Genomic DNA, 14,298 nt, shown 5'->3' with positions numbered 1-14,298 from the left:
GAGGAGGAAGAGTATGGTGGCCTGGCAGGAAGACGCCTGTGCCCTGTTCTTGGTACTGAACTCTCTCCCTTGTACTGTAGCTAGCCATCCTCTCTTCCATCTCTGGTGCATGTCCCTTTCAATTCAGTCTCTTGGCTAAGTCCCTGTTCAACTGCATCTCTTCCTCCAGACATTTCCTCTCCCTATTCCCCAGTGGATGCAATGGTGATTGTGTTACCAGAATTTATTTCATTATCAAGCCTCCCATCCTTTTTGAGTCACTTTTTAGTAAATCAGTCCTTTAGCAAATCAGCCCTGCTGGTATCTGAGCTGTTCTATCTCTGCACTCTTTAAGATTTATTCTTCTAAAGTACAGTTCTGCCCTATCCTAGTGTTCTTCTCTTTCTCTGTCACACCCTTAAGAGGGTAAGCGGCCAACAGAAATGAAAAACTCATATTGAGATTGTGCTGACTCATACTGAGGAGATTGTGGTCCATGGAAACCCCAGATCTCTTTTTAGCTCCTTCCTCATTTGTGCTTTTGAATTGACTTTTTGTGCTAAAGCGTGAGATTTTTACTTTCATCCCTAATAAACTTAATCTTGTTAGATTCAATCCAATGCTCTAATCTGCCAAAATCTGTTTGGAGCCTGACTCCATCATCCAGTATGTTAATGGTCCCTCACCAGGTTTTTCATTTGATGAGGTTTTCCAAAGGTGATGTCATTTCCACTCCTTCTACCAGTCCCTCCTTACTGGTTAGAATCCACTCTAGAATAGCAGTATTCCCTTTGTAAACATGGCTCTCCCAATCTTCTGAAATATGACATTAGTAGGAGAACTAGCTAATTAGTAACAGCTTAGCACCCATGTAAAGGAGCCAAGCCATCAGTAACTGGGAAAGCAGCTGACAGAAATAACAAACAAACAAAAAAGCCTCAAGAACTCATATGATGAGCAGTTTACTAAGAGGTTTTGCACAGACCTTTTTCACTGACTGCAATCGCACAGATAAATGAATATAATGGTTTTCCTGGGAGTTGAGTGGAGAGCCAAGTTTTAGTAGTTAAGCAGTGATTGATAATAGTTGAATTAGTGACAAAGGATTCAATTTGCCCTGGTCAGACATGTTGATTAGCATGTTCAATTCTGAGCACTACCTTTTGGGAAGGACATTAATAAGCCAGAGTGTCCAGAAGGCAGCCAGGATAGTGAAGAGCCTGGAGCTCATGCCATAGAAAGATCAGCTGTAGGAAGCGGAGATCACAGTCACAGAATTGAGAGTTGGGAAGCATCTCATCAGTCATCTAGTCCAACCTACACACACACACACACACACACACAAAGTGTAAGATTTTTACTTTTATCTCTACTGAATTTAATCTTATTAGGTTCAGCCCAAATCTGCCAAAATCTGTTTGCATCCTCATTCCATCATCCAGTATGTTAATGGTCCTTCACCAGGTTTAAAATTTGATGTAAATTTAGCAATCTATAAATTTTTGATGATCACGGATCTATACTTTTATCCAAGTCACTGATAAAGAATATGAAACAGCTTTGTGCTAAGCACAGATCCCTGGGGCACTCCACTGGAGACTTCCTGCCAAGCTGACATTGAATCATTGTAGAAGAAAAGCTCAGCACCCTGCTATTTTAGCACAAGACTACCAGGAACAAATTTATCAATTAAACCCCAAGCCTCTCTGCTGAGAGAAATAAAAACTCAAAGGGACAGAGATCCATCCCACTTTTGAAAATCTCTGAAATACAAATAAAAGAGCTTTAAGAGCCCATATGATGAGCAGCTTACCAAGAGTCCTTTTTATTTACAATTTTTTATGGTTCATAAGATCTTAGATTTAGAGCTGGAAGGGACCTTAAAGTCCAACCCCCTTATTTTACAAGTGAGGAACTGAAGTACAGGGAGGTATGTGACTTGGCCAGGGTCACACAGCTAATACTTATCTGAGGCATTTGAAGAACAAAGACAAAATTAATTAATGAATTCTTAATAGTAACTTAACTTCGGCACACCCTGAAGATTCATTTTCCTAAAATCATTTGATCTCTCTCTAAGCTCTAAGGATTTCTTTTTCAACCTGGTCAAAGGTGAACCCAAGAGATGCTTCTATTAATTGAATTAATCAAGAGAAGTTCTAGCTTTTAGTCTGATCATGACCTTAATCAATTTCAGGGAGGATTCCTTCCTATGCTCCTTCTTCATTTAGAAAATGATCAGGCCTGGGATAAGAACAGAACAAAAAGATGGCCACGTGGGGGACTATTTCCTCTGGACTGATAGTTAAAGAAAGGCTGATGAGGTTTCTCTTTCAGTTTAGACCCAGGATTTCACTGACATGCTATACTATGCTAATAGGTCTTAATATTTTCCTCAAGTGAGAATGATGGCGGGAAGTGCTTCTACTCCATTCAATAAACGGTTTGGCCGTCCAAGCCGTTCTAAATCTACTTAATTGTCTTGGTGTCTAGTCCACATATCTCCATCTTTCCCACAAAAATGGGATGAGACACATTATCAAAAGTTTTGCTAAAACCTAAGTGAACTCTATCCGTGGCATCTCCGAATCTGCTAATTTAGTAATCTTGTCCAAAAAGCAAAGGAGGGGAGTCTGGCATGACCTGCTGCTGATGGAGCCGGGATTGACTTTTTGTAATCACTGATTTCCTTTCTAGACGGTCTCCAATCATCTCTTTTTGGGGCAGCTAGGTGGTGTGGTGGATAGAGCCATGCTTGGAGTCAGGAAGATTCATCTCCTGAGTTCAAATCCAGCCTCAAACACTTATTAGCTGTGTGACCCTGGCCAAGTCACTTCACCCTGTCTGCCTCAGTTTCCTCATCAGTGAAATGAGTTGGAGAAGGAAATGGCAAGCCATTCCAGTATCTCTGCCATGAAAACCCCAAACAGGCTCACGAAGAGTCAGACACAACCGAACAACAACCATCTCTTTATTTTTTTGGGGGGGGGGGGCTAGGCAATGGGGTTAAGTGACTTGCCCAGGGTCACACAGCTAGTAAGTGTTATGTGTCTGAGGCCGGATTTGAACTCAGGTCCTCCTGAATCCAGGGCCAGTGCTCTATCCACTGCGCCACCTAGCTGCCCCCAGCCATCTCTTTAGTAATGCATCCTAGCATGTCCCAGGAATTGATGCCTGCAGATTCTACTCTTCCATTTTTTTCAAATCTGGACAACTCTGGCCATTCTCCAACCTTGTGGTACCTTTTCTATTTTTCATGATCTTTTCCATATCACTGACAGCGATGGTTGGTTCTTTCAGCACCTGGGTCAGAGACTTGACTTTATCAAGGTCAGCTCTATTCTTACCTTGAGTATCAACTCTCTGATAATTATTTTTGTTTTGTCATTTTCAGTGCAAAAGTCATTCCTTTTGGCAAAAAACAACCAAAGAAAATCAGAATTAAGCCAGCTTTTCTCTCTGTTGTCTGTGGCCATTGTCCTGGCCACTCCAAGCAAAGGTTCAATCACTTCTTTGATCCTTTCCAATGCAGCTTTTTTAGGGGCAGCTAGGTGGCGCAGTGGATAGACACTGGCCCTGGATTCAGGAGGACCTGAGTTCAAATCCTACCTCAGACACATAACACTTACTAGCTATGTGACTCTGGGAAAGTCACTTAACCCCCATTGCCCAGTCAAAAACAAACAAAAAAAAACCAATATAGCTTTTTTAAAAAAACCATTTTGTCTTTAGCTTCTTTTGCCAGCTTCGGTACTCTTGATACTACTCTTATAGGATAGAGTCATAGTCCTACATTCATCCTCTGTTCCCTGGTCTTGTTTCCATCTTTTGTATATTCTTTTAAAAAATTAAATTGATTGGTGAGTTCCCTGTGTATCCATATCTGTCTGTTCAGACAAATATTGCTGGAATTGTTTCACTGTGTGTCTTCAGAATTTTATTCTCCTAGACTGACTTCCCCTAAAGCATCTCGATCCATGACATCCTTCCCATCCTTCCAGCTAACCCTTTGAAATCTACTTTCCCAAAACTTAGGGGGTGCATGTCAGGCTATGCCCAGATTTCCCCTCATCTTCTATCACAAATTCTAGGAGGGAGTAGTCACTTCCTCCACAAGGTTCCCATCATTTCCATTCCAGCTACCAGTTCCTCCCTGTCAGTGAAAATCAAATCCATAATAGAAATCCCCCTTTTTGTTTCCTCCTGCTCTCATAGGCTGAAATTGTCAGCAAAGTGAGTCAAAGAGCTATTGCTTGCTCTGCTTTTGCCAGGGAGAGAGCTCCAGCAGATGTTTGGGTAATTGAAGTCCCCCATCACTGCTGTGGCATGCCACTCTGCCTCTCCATCTATTTCTTATTTCTGTCTAGGCAGTCTGCAGTCTATTCCAAGGACAACAGTGCTTTAGTTTCTTCCTCCAGTGACCTTTACCCAAATACTTTGAGGTTCTCCCATGTGCTTCCTGGATTTCCTCACATGAGTAGACCATCTTAATATACAATGCTTCTTCTCTTCTACCCATCCTATTTCATTTGAATGAGGCATAGCCATCCAGAGCCACAATTCAGTCATGGGTTTCACCCCCCTGAGTCCTAATGGCACCCAGGAGGTCAAACTTGTTTTCTTGTGTCAGGACCTTGAGTTCCCTTTGTTTGGTGCCTAAACTTTGAGCATGTGTATGAGAATATCTGAGGCCATGAATTTGACCGTTGGCTCCTTTCTTGGATTTTTGTCTCCTGTGAACTTCTGAGTCTTGGATTCTAATGCTCCTCTTCCTTTTTTGTAGCTACTATCTAAAGCAGGGATTCTTAACTTTGAGTCCATGGACTTCCATAATGTCTGTGGATAGATTTCAGGGAGCCTGTGAATTTGGATAGAAAAGAATTATATCTTTATTTCTACTAATCTAACTGAAATTTAGTATTTTCTCCAACCATGAATTTTGAAAAAACCATTATTCTAAGAAGGGATCCGTAGCCATTACCAGCCTGCCAAAGGGGTCCAGGATACCCAAAGGGTTAAGAACCCCTGTTCCATAATATCTCGCTTAGGGGACAGTCTCCTACCTCCTTCATCCTTTATAGTTTCAAGTCCTTTTGATTAGACTTGCCCACTTTTGTTAGGTGCATTCTGTCTCTGGCTAGACACTTGCTCTTCACTTCCCTTGATTAATTTTTCTCTTCTGCATCTCTTGGCTGTGTTGCATATCAGTGAGGAAAATAGCCTGTCCCCTTACGGGCTTCAGTTTCTGCCCAAGACTTCATAATTGTTGATGATATGTTTTAGGCTCCTTCTGAAGGGTATCATTTGTGCTGAATTACCAGAAGTTGGGAGCTGTCATCAGTTTTGATAAGTCTTGGAAGGTTCTCTGTTCTTTGGTGGAGACATGCCCCAGGAAGGTCACAGACCTTGCTAGTTCTATTATCTTGTAAAATACTTGGAATCTTAAAGTGCTATGTAAATGATAGCTATTATCCAGCCCTCTGCCTTTACGCCTTTTGTGGATGCTTACCTGGGAGTGTCTGTGGTCCTGCTGAATCATTCTTGGGAGCCCACATGACTTCTTCCTCAGAGCATCCAGTTCCTTCCTTTTCAGGGAGAGCCACAGATCTGGGTTTAAAGCTTTGGTTGTGCGGGTGCCTTTGGCCTTCCATTCCCCTCCCTTGGGTAATCCTCTTTGGTGCTCCATCATCCTGACCAGATTCACATCTCCCCTCCTCTCCTCCTAACCCACAGAAGCCTCCCTTCTCTTTCCTTCTGCCTTCATTCCCCCTGACAATGTGGAGGCTGAAGAGCCATTCCTCAAGCCTTTCACCTTCTCCTCCAGGGAGGTCACCCTACACTGGGAGCATGGACGACAGTTACTTGGCTGTGGCAGAAAAACACATTCGGCACAAGCCATTGCGTAGTGCACTCTGCCCTCCATATTGGTGGGAATTGTCTCCCTTGTTTCTTAACCTACTTGTGGGTGTTTACAACTCAACTCTAAGCACTTGGTTAAAACTTTTACAGACAATCGTCATCTCTGAATAACTCGGCAGCCCCTATATTCAGTTTCCCCCCTTAGTCCCAACAATACCCATATCCTCTTCTGCCAGCTTGCCCCAGCTTTTTTCATCAGTTTGCTGCCCCCTCTTTCACTCTATCGCTTTGCTTTACTCTCCACTTGTCCCACACGCCTTTTCTTGTTTACCTCGTCTTGCCTTGCCAACGACCTTCTCCATCTTGAGTCCACCTCTTCATGCTCTACTTCACCCTCCTTAATATTTTTGTGTTCTCCTTAATGTTCTTGACTTTCCTTTCCAGTGCTATGAGACGGGGCTCATGTCCCAGTATGTCAAGTCCTGGAAAGTTGGCGATGCAGCATTTTGGCGAGGACCTTTTGGAGGCTTCCCCTACAGAGCGAACCAGGTGAGTACAAGATGGGGGCTGGCGTCATGGCCCTTGAGATTTCTTCCTGAGCCACATGAGAAGAAGTCACCACACAAGTAGCTTTTAAGCTTCTCCTAGGGAGTGGAGGTGTTTCAATATGTTCATAACGAGCAATTAGTGTTTGTTTATGTTATAATTTTAATCTAAGTTTATTTTTATAAAAAAAAGCAAAATCCTTTTAATCCTGTCCTTTCTGTTCCTGAATCTCAAGGATCCTTGCATTCTTGGGGGCTGAGAGACTGGCAGGTGATGGAGTGGATACAAATTAAAATGTCTGTCACTTTCTTTTCAGGGAGCCCAGAGATCAGAAATCATCTGTATAAAGCTGGAAGAGACCTGGGGGCTTATCTAGTCCAACAACCTCATTTTACACCTGGGCCCAGAGAAATTAAGAGACTTGCCCAAGGTCACATATGTAGAAGTAGCATGTCTAGGATTTGAACCCGGGTTCTCTCATTGCAAAGCCAAATCTCTAACCACCGTACCACACTACCTCTTGTGCAAACCTTTCCAAGGGTCTAGAGCAGGAGTTCTTTACGTTTTTGTGTGTCCCGCACCCGTTGGGCAGGCAGTCTGGGAGAAGGCTGACTGTGTAGGTTGGAGCCAGGTGATGGAAGGCTTCAAATTCCATAGTCAGAACGGCTCCAGTGGGGAACCACAGGAGGTTTTGGGGTGAGGGACGGCATGATCTTAGCAAGGCATTAAAGCAATTGATTCTGGCAGCAGGGCCAGGGCCAGGACAGATAGAAAGCAATACAAGAGGTCCCTGTAGATTTGAAGGTCTTCAGTCAGTCAACAAGAATTTATTAGGTGCCTACTGTATACTAGCCACTGGGCTACGTCCTGGGGATAGAAAGCAAGGCAGAAACAATCCCTGTTCTCAAGGAGCTCACGTTCTAACGGGGGGCAGCAAGCAAATGGATAGCGTCTTGATGCCCACTTGCCACCAAGGCTGCAGGTTGGAACTGGTCCTCTGAGGGCTCTTCCAGCTTCCATCTGCTAGAATTCTTTTCCTTAGGGAGGTGGGAAGAGAAGGGGAGCAGGCTTTCCACAAAGACAGGCAGAGAATGGGGAAGGAGTTGGCTCGTTAAGCTTGGCCCAGGAGGACAGAACTCAGAACAAGAGGGAGGAAGCACAGGGAAGCCAATTTCTATTTGGTAGAAGGAAAAATGCCTAACTACCAGAGTTAATAGGCTGCTTTGGAGGGTAGTGAGCTCTCCATCCTTGGAGGTCTGAGCAGAGTCTGGTTGACCACTTTTGAGGCTGCCCTATAAGGAATTCCTACTGTGAATGAGGGATAGACCAGATGGCCTCTAAGATTCCTTCTGGCGCTCAGATTTTGTGATGAAACACAAGGTTTCAAGGCTCAGACTAGCTTTGTTCTAGGAGTCCAGCAGAGGGGATGAAGGTGTTCAGGAAGCTGCTGTCTGTGGAGTGCTTATGGTTTATAAAACACCTTGTAAACACCATTGCCTTCCATCTACACACACCTTCCTACAAATAGCTGCTAAAAGGATTTTTAATAATATTTTATTTTTTCCCAATTACATATAAAGACATTTTTAATATTTGTTTAAAAAAATTTTTGAGTTCTAAATTGTCTCCCACCCCCCCCAGATGTGAGATAATAATCAATTTGATATAGGTTATTCATGTGCAATCATGCAAAACATATTTCCATATTAGTCATGTTGTGAAAGAAAAGACCAAAAAAAACCCCCCAAAAAGTGAAAAATAGTCTGCTTCCATCTGCATTCAGACTGCCTCGGTTCTTTCTCTGGAGGTGGATAGCGTTTTTCATCATGAGTCCTTTGGAATTGTCTTAAATTGCTGTATGGCTGAGAATCAGGGAGTCATTCGCGCCTGATGGTCGTACAATGCTGCTGTCACTGTGTACAATGTTCTCCTGGTTCTGCTCATTTCGCTTTGCATCAGTTTGTGTAAGTCCAGGTTTGTCTGAAGTCAGCCTTCTGGTCATTTCTTATAGCACAATAGTGTTCCAGTACAGTCATATACCACGACTTGTTCAGCCCCAGTTGATGGGCATCCCCTTAATTTCCAATTCTTTGCAACACAAAAAGACCTGCCGTAAATATTTTTGTACAAATAGGTTCTTTTCTTTAAAAGGATCTTCTCAAAGCACAGATCTCAGTAGCTTCCCTGAATCCTTCCAGGGTCGAATCCAGACTCCTTTGTTTGGCTTTGAAAGCCCTTCCCAACCTGGCCCAACCTTCCCGTCCAGGTTTATGGCACGTTATTTCCCCTCACTCACTCTGTCACAGCCGAGCTGACCCTTTGCTGTTCCTCTATGGGGTATTCCCTTTCCCCTCTCTGCTCTTGCACAGACTGGCCCCGATGCCTGCAATGCTCTCCCTCTTCACTTCTGCCCCTTACGATCCCTACCTGCCTTCAAAGATCAGCTCAATGACCACCTCCTCCAAGAAGCATTCCTTGTCTCTCCCCCAGAAACTTGAGACATAATTTTGTACATTCTTAGATGTGAATGTACTGTTCTCTCCCTTGTTAGAATGGAAGCTCCTTGAGGACAGGAACTGTTTCAGTTTCGTCTCTGTGTCCCCATTGCCAAGCACAATGTCTGGCACATAGTAGGCACGTCGTTTTGCAGGTGAGGAAACTGAGGCCCCCAGAAAGGTGAGACAGCTTGCCCCAAGTCACAGCAGTGAGCATCAGAGGCAGGGTTTGAGCCAGGGACTCTGAATCCCAAGTCAGGGCCTTTGTCCTGTACCAAAGGACAGGAAGGGAACAGGGGGCAGGGTGGGGAGAGTGCCTGGAGGGGTGGGAGCTGAGCGGCTGGCATGGCCTGCATTTTCTGTTAAGGTATTTGGTTCTCTCTCTGTTTCTGTTTCTCTTTCTCTGTCTTTTTCTCTCTCCATCCCCTCCCTCTCTCCTCTCTTTTTCTCTCCTTTTTCTCACTCTCATCTCTGTCTCTGTCTCCCCCTTCTCGCTCTCTCTCTTCTCTCTCCATCTCTGTCTCTCTCCATCTCTGTCTCTCTCTTCTCTCTGTCTTCTCTGCCTCTGTTTCTCTCTCTGTCTCTCCCCCTCTCTCCTATCTTTCTTCCTCTCCGTTTCTCTCTCCTCTGTCTCTCTCCTTTTCTCTCCTCTTGCTCTCCCTTCCCTCTCTCCATCCTTCTCTCTGTCTCTCTCTCTCTCTCCTTTGTTTCTCTCCCTTATCTCTCTGTCTCTCCCCCTCTTTCTTCTCTTTCCCCCCTTTCCCCCAGTATGGTGAGCTTCTCATGCTGGCCGCGGGCACTGGCCTGGCGCCCATGCTGCCCATCCTGAAGGAGATCACAGACAATGAGGAGGACGAGACATTCCTCACCTTGGTCAGCTGCTTCAAGACCTTTGAGGGCATCTACCTGAAGCCCCTCCTCCAGGACCAGGCTCGCTATTGGAACGTTCGGACCTTCTTCGTACTCAGTCAGGTGAGGCCAGATGGAGGAAGGGGGAGGGATCCCCACCAGTGGACGATGAGCAGATGGGAGATTATCCCCAGGCCGAGCCGCTCACTCTCAGCCATCAGGATCTGTCTGAAAAGCCTGTCCAGCCTCTGGCTTCACTAAAAGAGACCTGGTTCTAAAGTCATGGGACCTGTGTTCAAAATCCGAACTCTGCCTCTTATAGCCTGGGTGACCTTGGGTGAGTCACTTCCTTTCTCTCATCAGTCTCCTCTATAAAATGAGGGGGTTGGACTAAATGACCCCCAGCGTCTGTTCTAGCCCCAAATCTATTATCTCTCTGAGAGGGAAACTGAGGCTGAAAATTCTTCCTCTGGTGCCCCTAGGGTTGCAGATTTAGACCTGAAATGGGACCTTGGGATTAGTTTAGTCGGGCTTCTTCATTCGATAGCTGAGCCAGGGGATGTAATGGATGATTTACTAGAACACAAGTTCAAATCCTGGCTCAGACCCTGACTAGCCGTGTGAACCTGGACAAGTCCCTTACCCTCTCTCAGCCTCCATTTCCTCATCCACAAAATGGGGATCATAAAAGCACCTCCCTCTCAGGGTTGTCACAAGGATCAAATGAGATAACATACGTGAAGTGTTTTACAAACCTTGAGGGACTTAAAGCTCATTTTACAGATGAGGAAACTGAGGCCTTGGGAGATAAATGAAGGAAAGGAAAAAACAAGCATGTGTTAAGAACCTAATATGTGCTAGTCACTGTACAAATATTAAATCTCATTTAACAACCCTGAAAGACGGTGCTATTATTACGCCCATTTTACAGATGAGGAAACTGAGGCAAACCGAATTTAAATGACTTACCCAGGGTCACACAGCTAGTAAGTGTCTGAGGCAGGATTTGAGCTCAGACCTTCCTAACCCTGAGTCCAGCCCTTTGTCCACTCTGCCACCTGCTCTGACTGGTCCCAGTGCTGTTCCAGCTGGTAGAGCCCTGCATTATAACTGAACTGGGCATCAAGAGGCCCAGGTCTGCTTGCCCTAGCCCCACCCCCTCAGCAGCTTTGTGACCACAAAGCCCAGCCAGCAGCTGGGTCTGGAACCAGAAGGGCCTTCCAGGCCCCAGCTCTCCCATATTACAGCTAGGGAAACTGAGAGGGAGCATGTAGACCCTAGATTCACAGATGTGAAGAAGCCTAGAAGCCCCCTCTTCCAATCTGGTTTTACAGAAGGGGAGCTTAAGCCCTGAGAAGTTAAGTGACTCGGCCAGGGTCTCACAGCTAACAAACATTAGAGGGGAGGTTTGAATTTACCCCAGAGCCAGTGCTTTCCCCATCCCAGGCTGCCAGTGGGGAAGGCCTTTGGGTAGGGGTGCAGGGACAGGATGCCTGGCACATCCAGAGGCTCGTTACTGGAAAGCTGGCCGGCTGGTTCATTTCTGGCCGCAGTAACTATGAAGCTGCTGGGGATGGGGCAAGGCATGAGGGGCAGCCGTGGGGAAAGCTTTGGCTAGAACTTAAGAGACCGTGAAAGGGAGTAGGATGAGAAAAAACTGCAAGGGGCCTGGGGTGCTAGGAGGGAGGAGAGAGCCTTGAATGCCAGAATGAGAAGTTTGTCCCCTCGCAGGTGGGAGGCGATGGAAGGCCTGAGCGGGGAAGGCTGCAGCTTTGAGAAGCAGCCCCTGCGGCCTGGCCTCCTCTGTCTAATGAGGGCTTGAACTAGCTGGCCTTCCAGCTCAAAATCCCCTCCCTGTGCCTCAGTTTCCCCACTTGCAGAATGAGGGGCTCGAGCTAGGCCCTTTCAGGGCCAAGTTTGTGACTGCGCTCAGTGACCAGGGGAGGGGACACCAGCCGCTCACTCATCTCACCAGGTTCCCTGTGGTTTTCGCAGGAAGCTTCTCTGGACAAACTGCCCTGGAGCTACCAAGAGAAGACCCACCTGGGCCGTCTAAGCCAGGCGCTGGTGCAGGAGCTGGTCGACTCCTGCCGGAGGAAGCCCTTTGCCCTGGTCTGCGGCCCACCCGAGTTCGTTAGCGACATGGCCTTGTGTTTGCAGGGGGCCGGGCTGACCCAGGGGTCCTACTTCCTGTTTTAGCACCGGCCGGCCATGGAAGGAGCAGAGAAGCCGGAGAGAGGACGTCACAGCCCATCCCTCCGACCCCGTCGTTACGGCCGAGGAGAGGGTGGCCCAGGGAGGTTAGAGCTTTGGGTCAAGGTGGCGGCGTTAGAGGAAGCAAACGCTATCACAGAGGAAAGAACACCGGAGCCAGAGGCAGAGGACTGGAGTTCACATCCTCCACAGCAAACACCCCTCAAGAGGGGTGACCCAGCTTCCACTTGCAGACCTGTAGTGATGGGCAGCTCATCGTCTCCCGAGGCAGTCCAATTCACAGCAGGCCAGCTCCAGGTTATAGAAAATTCTTCCTGACACCGACCTGAAGTCTGCCCCAGTCCATCTACTCATTGGTCCAAATTCTACCCTTTCTCCTTGAGGTCCTTAAAGACAGCTCTCCTGTGCCCGATGAGCCTTCTCATCCCCAAGCCGAGCTTCTGGGGTCCTTGCGTAGTCTTCACACGCGGCATGGTCTCTGCCCATTGCCTTTAATTCTGCCTTCAGGGCCAAGCTCAGAATCACAGGATCTCAGGGCTGGGGAGGGAAGCCAGGGGCCGCCTCGTCTAATTGCTGCTACCTGAACGGGAATCAACAACGCCCCTGACAAGCAGTCATCATCCTGCTGTGTAATACTTCTAGTGACGGAGACCTCATTACCTCATGAGGCGGCCCATTCCAGGCTCGGACAGTTCTGACGGCTAAAACGATGTGTCCTGGTTTCAGGCCAAATGATCAGCTTCTCTGTGCCTTGCCCCGCTTGTTTCTGGGCATAGGGCATTGATGGGGGCACAGAGGGAGCCTCAGTGTTGTGGGAGGCATGGGTTAGGGAGGAGGGAGTAGAGACAAACTGCTCATTCCACGGCATTACCATCGGCCACCATGTCTTCAGATCTCCCAGGAATGGGGGAAAGCCCAGTGGATTCACTTAGAAAAGGACTCTTGAGCTCCTGAGAGGTTTCTCCTGTGAGCGAGTGGTCATAGGTCTTGGGATTTAGAAGGGGTCTTAGAAAGCCTTGCTCCAAGCCCCTCGCTTAACTGATCAGCTGATGGTGGCCCAAGGTCATAAAGGCATTGAACAGCAGAGCCAGCATCTGAACCCAGGTCTTTGGCGTCCATTATAGCCTGGGCTCTTCTCCCTTTACCTCACCTGTCACTAACTGCAGGCTCTGTTGTCTTATATCAGAAGCTCCTTGCCTTCATGTCAAAGACGTGGAGGCAGGACACCTGCCCTCTAGGGGCATGGCTCTGTCCCAAGTGGGCTGGGTTGGTACATCCAGGTATAGGTTGTCTCCCATGATAGAATGTAAGCTCTTTGAGAGCAGGGGCTATTTCTTTGTGTCCCTAGTGCCTAGCACAGTGCCTCACACATAGCTGGTGCTCAATAAATGCTCGTAAATGGATTGATTGTGTGGACACAGCTAGATGTGCTCCAGGGTGAGTCAGGCAGGCTGGGGGGAGGTGGTTATCAGAACGCTGGTCAGCAAAGTAGAGGTAAGGACACAAAGCTGCGCTGTCCAGGAGGTGGAGGGGCAGCAATAGTCCCGCTGTCTTCTACCCTGGTCAGACCACATCAGGAAAGGAAGGTCCTTGACCCCCAGGAGTTCACAGGAAGGGAACCTCAAGTCCAACCCTCTCATTTTACAGATAAGGAAACTGAGGCCACGGGGGTTTAATGACTTGCCCAAGGTCACACAGTTAATATAAAAGGCAGGATTTGAATCCACTTTCTCTGACTCCGGAACTTCTGCTAAGAAAATATAAGCAGGAGAATTAAATTACCTTTATGACATGTGGGTGTCACAAGGTTTTGTATGTAAGATGACGGCTTTTCCCCAGTAAACTCACAGAAAAGAGGAAAAATAGTCTCATGTGTTAGACTACTGTTAACAGCTTTTGGTGTTTGCTGGATTATTCGTGGATGTTCAACCCAAGGTCATTCATTCACGCAGCCTGGGGGTCCGGTCCTGTTGTCTCACCGTCCACCTCTCCTATACACCCTTCTCTCCATTCACACAATCCCTCTTGACCTCTCACCTGGATTATTTTTTCTTTTTATTGATTTTGTTAATATTTCCCAATTATGTGTAAAAAATTAATGATCATTTTTTAAAATTTTGAGATCAGAATTCTCTCCCTCCTGCCTGTGCCTCCCCTCTCCCTGAGAAGGCAAGCAATTTGATTTCTATTAGACATGTGAGGTCATGCAAAACATTTCCATATTAGCCATGTTGCCCCCCCCCCCCAAAAAAGGCAAAAAAATATCAACAGTTAAAACATTATGTTTCAATTTTGACTCAGAGTTCATCAGTCCTTTCTCTGGAGGTGGACACCATTTTTCATCACAGGTTCTTTG

The 14,298-nt window shown here is 46.6% G+C and overlaps 1 protein-coding gene across 5 annotated transcripts in view; it reads left to right on the top strand.

Moving 5' to 3' along the window:
• LOC114036312 (NADH-cytochrome b5 reductase-like) overlaps positions 1–14,015 on the top strand; it is a 38,311-nt gene extending 24,296 nt beyond the window's left edge. For 3 of the 5 annotated variants that reach the window (XM_027852768.1, XM_027852770.1, XM_027852767.1), the window contains 4 exons: positions 6,283–6,387; positions 8,936–9,034; positions 9,648–9,851; positions 11,724–14,015. In XM_027852768.1, coding sequence (XP_027708569.1) covers positions 6,283–6,387; positions 8,936–9,034; positions 9,648–9,851; positions 11,724–11,927 — 612 coding nt within the window. In that variant the 3' untranslated portion in view covers positions 11,928–14,015. The remainder of the gene's footprint in view (positions 1–6,282; positions 6,388–8,935; positions 9,035–9,647; positions 9,852–11,723) is intronic. The other 2 variants (XM_027852771.1, XM_027852769.1) reach the window with 1 other exon arrangement.
• The last annotated feature ends 283 nt before the right edge of the window (positions 14,016–14,298 follow it).

This window comes from Vombatus ursinus, unplaced genomic scaffold (genome assembly GCF_900497805.2).
Source record: "Vombatus ursinus unplaced genomic scaffold, bare-nosed wombat genome assembly UNPS02009824.1, whole genome shotgun sequence".
Taxonomy (NCBI): Eukaryota; Metazoa; Chordata; class Mammalia; order Diprotodontia; family Vombatidae; genus Vombatus; species Vombatus ursinus.
The sequence above is the reverse complement of the archived record's forward strand: the minus strand, read 5'-3'. Positions and strand labels throughout refer to the sequence as shown.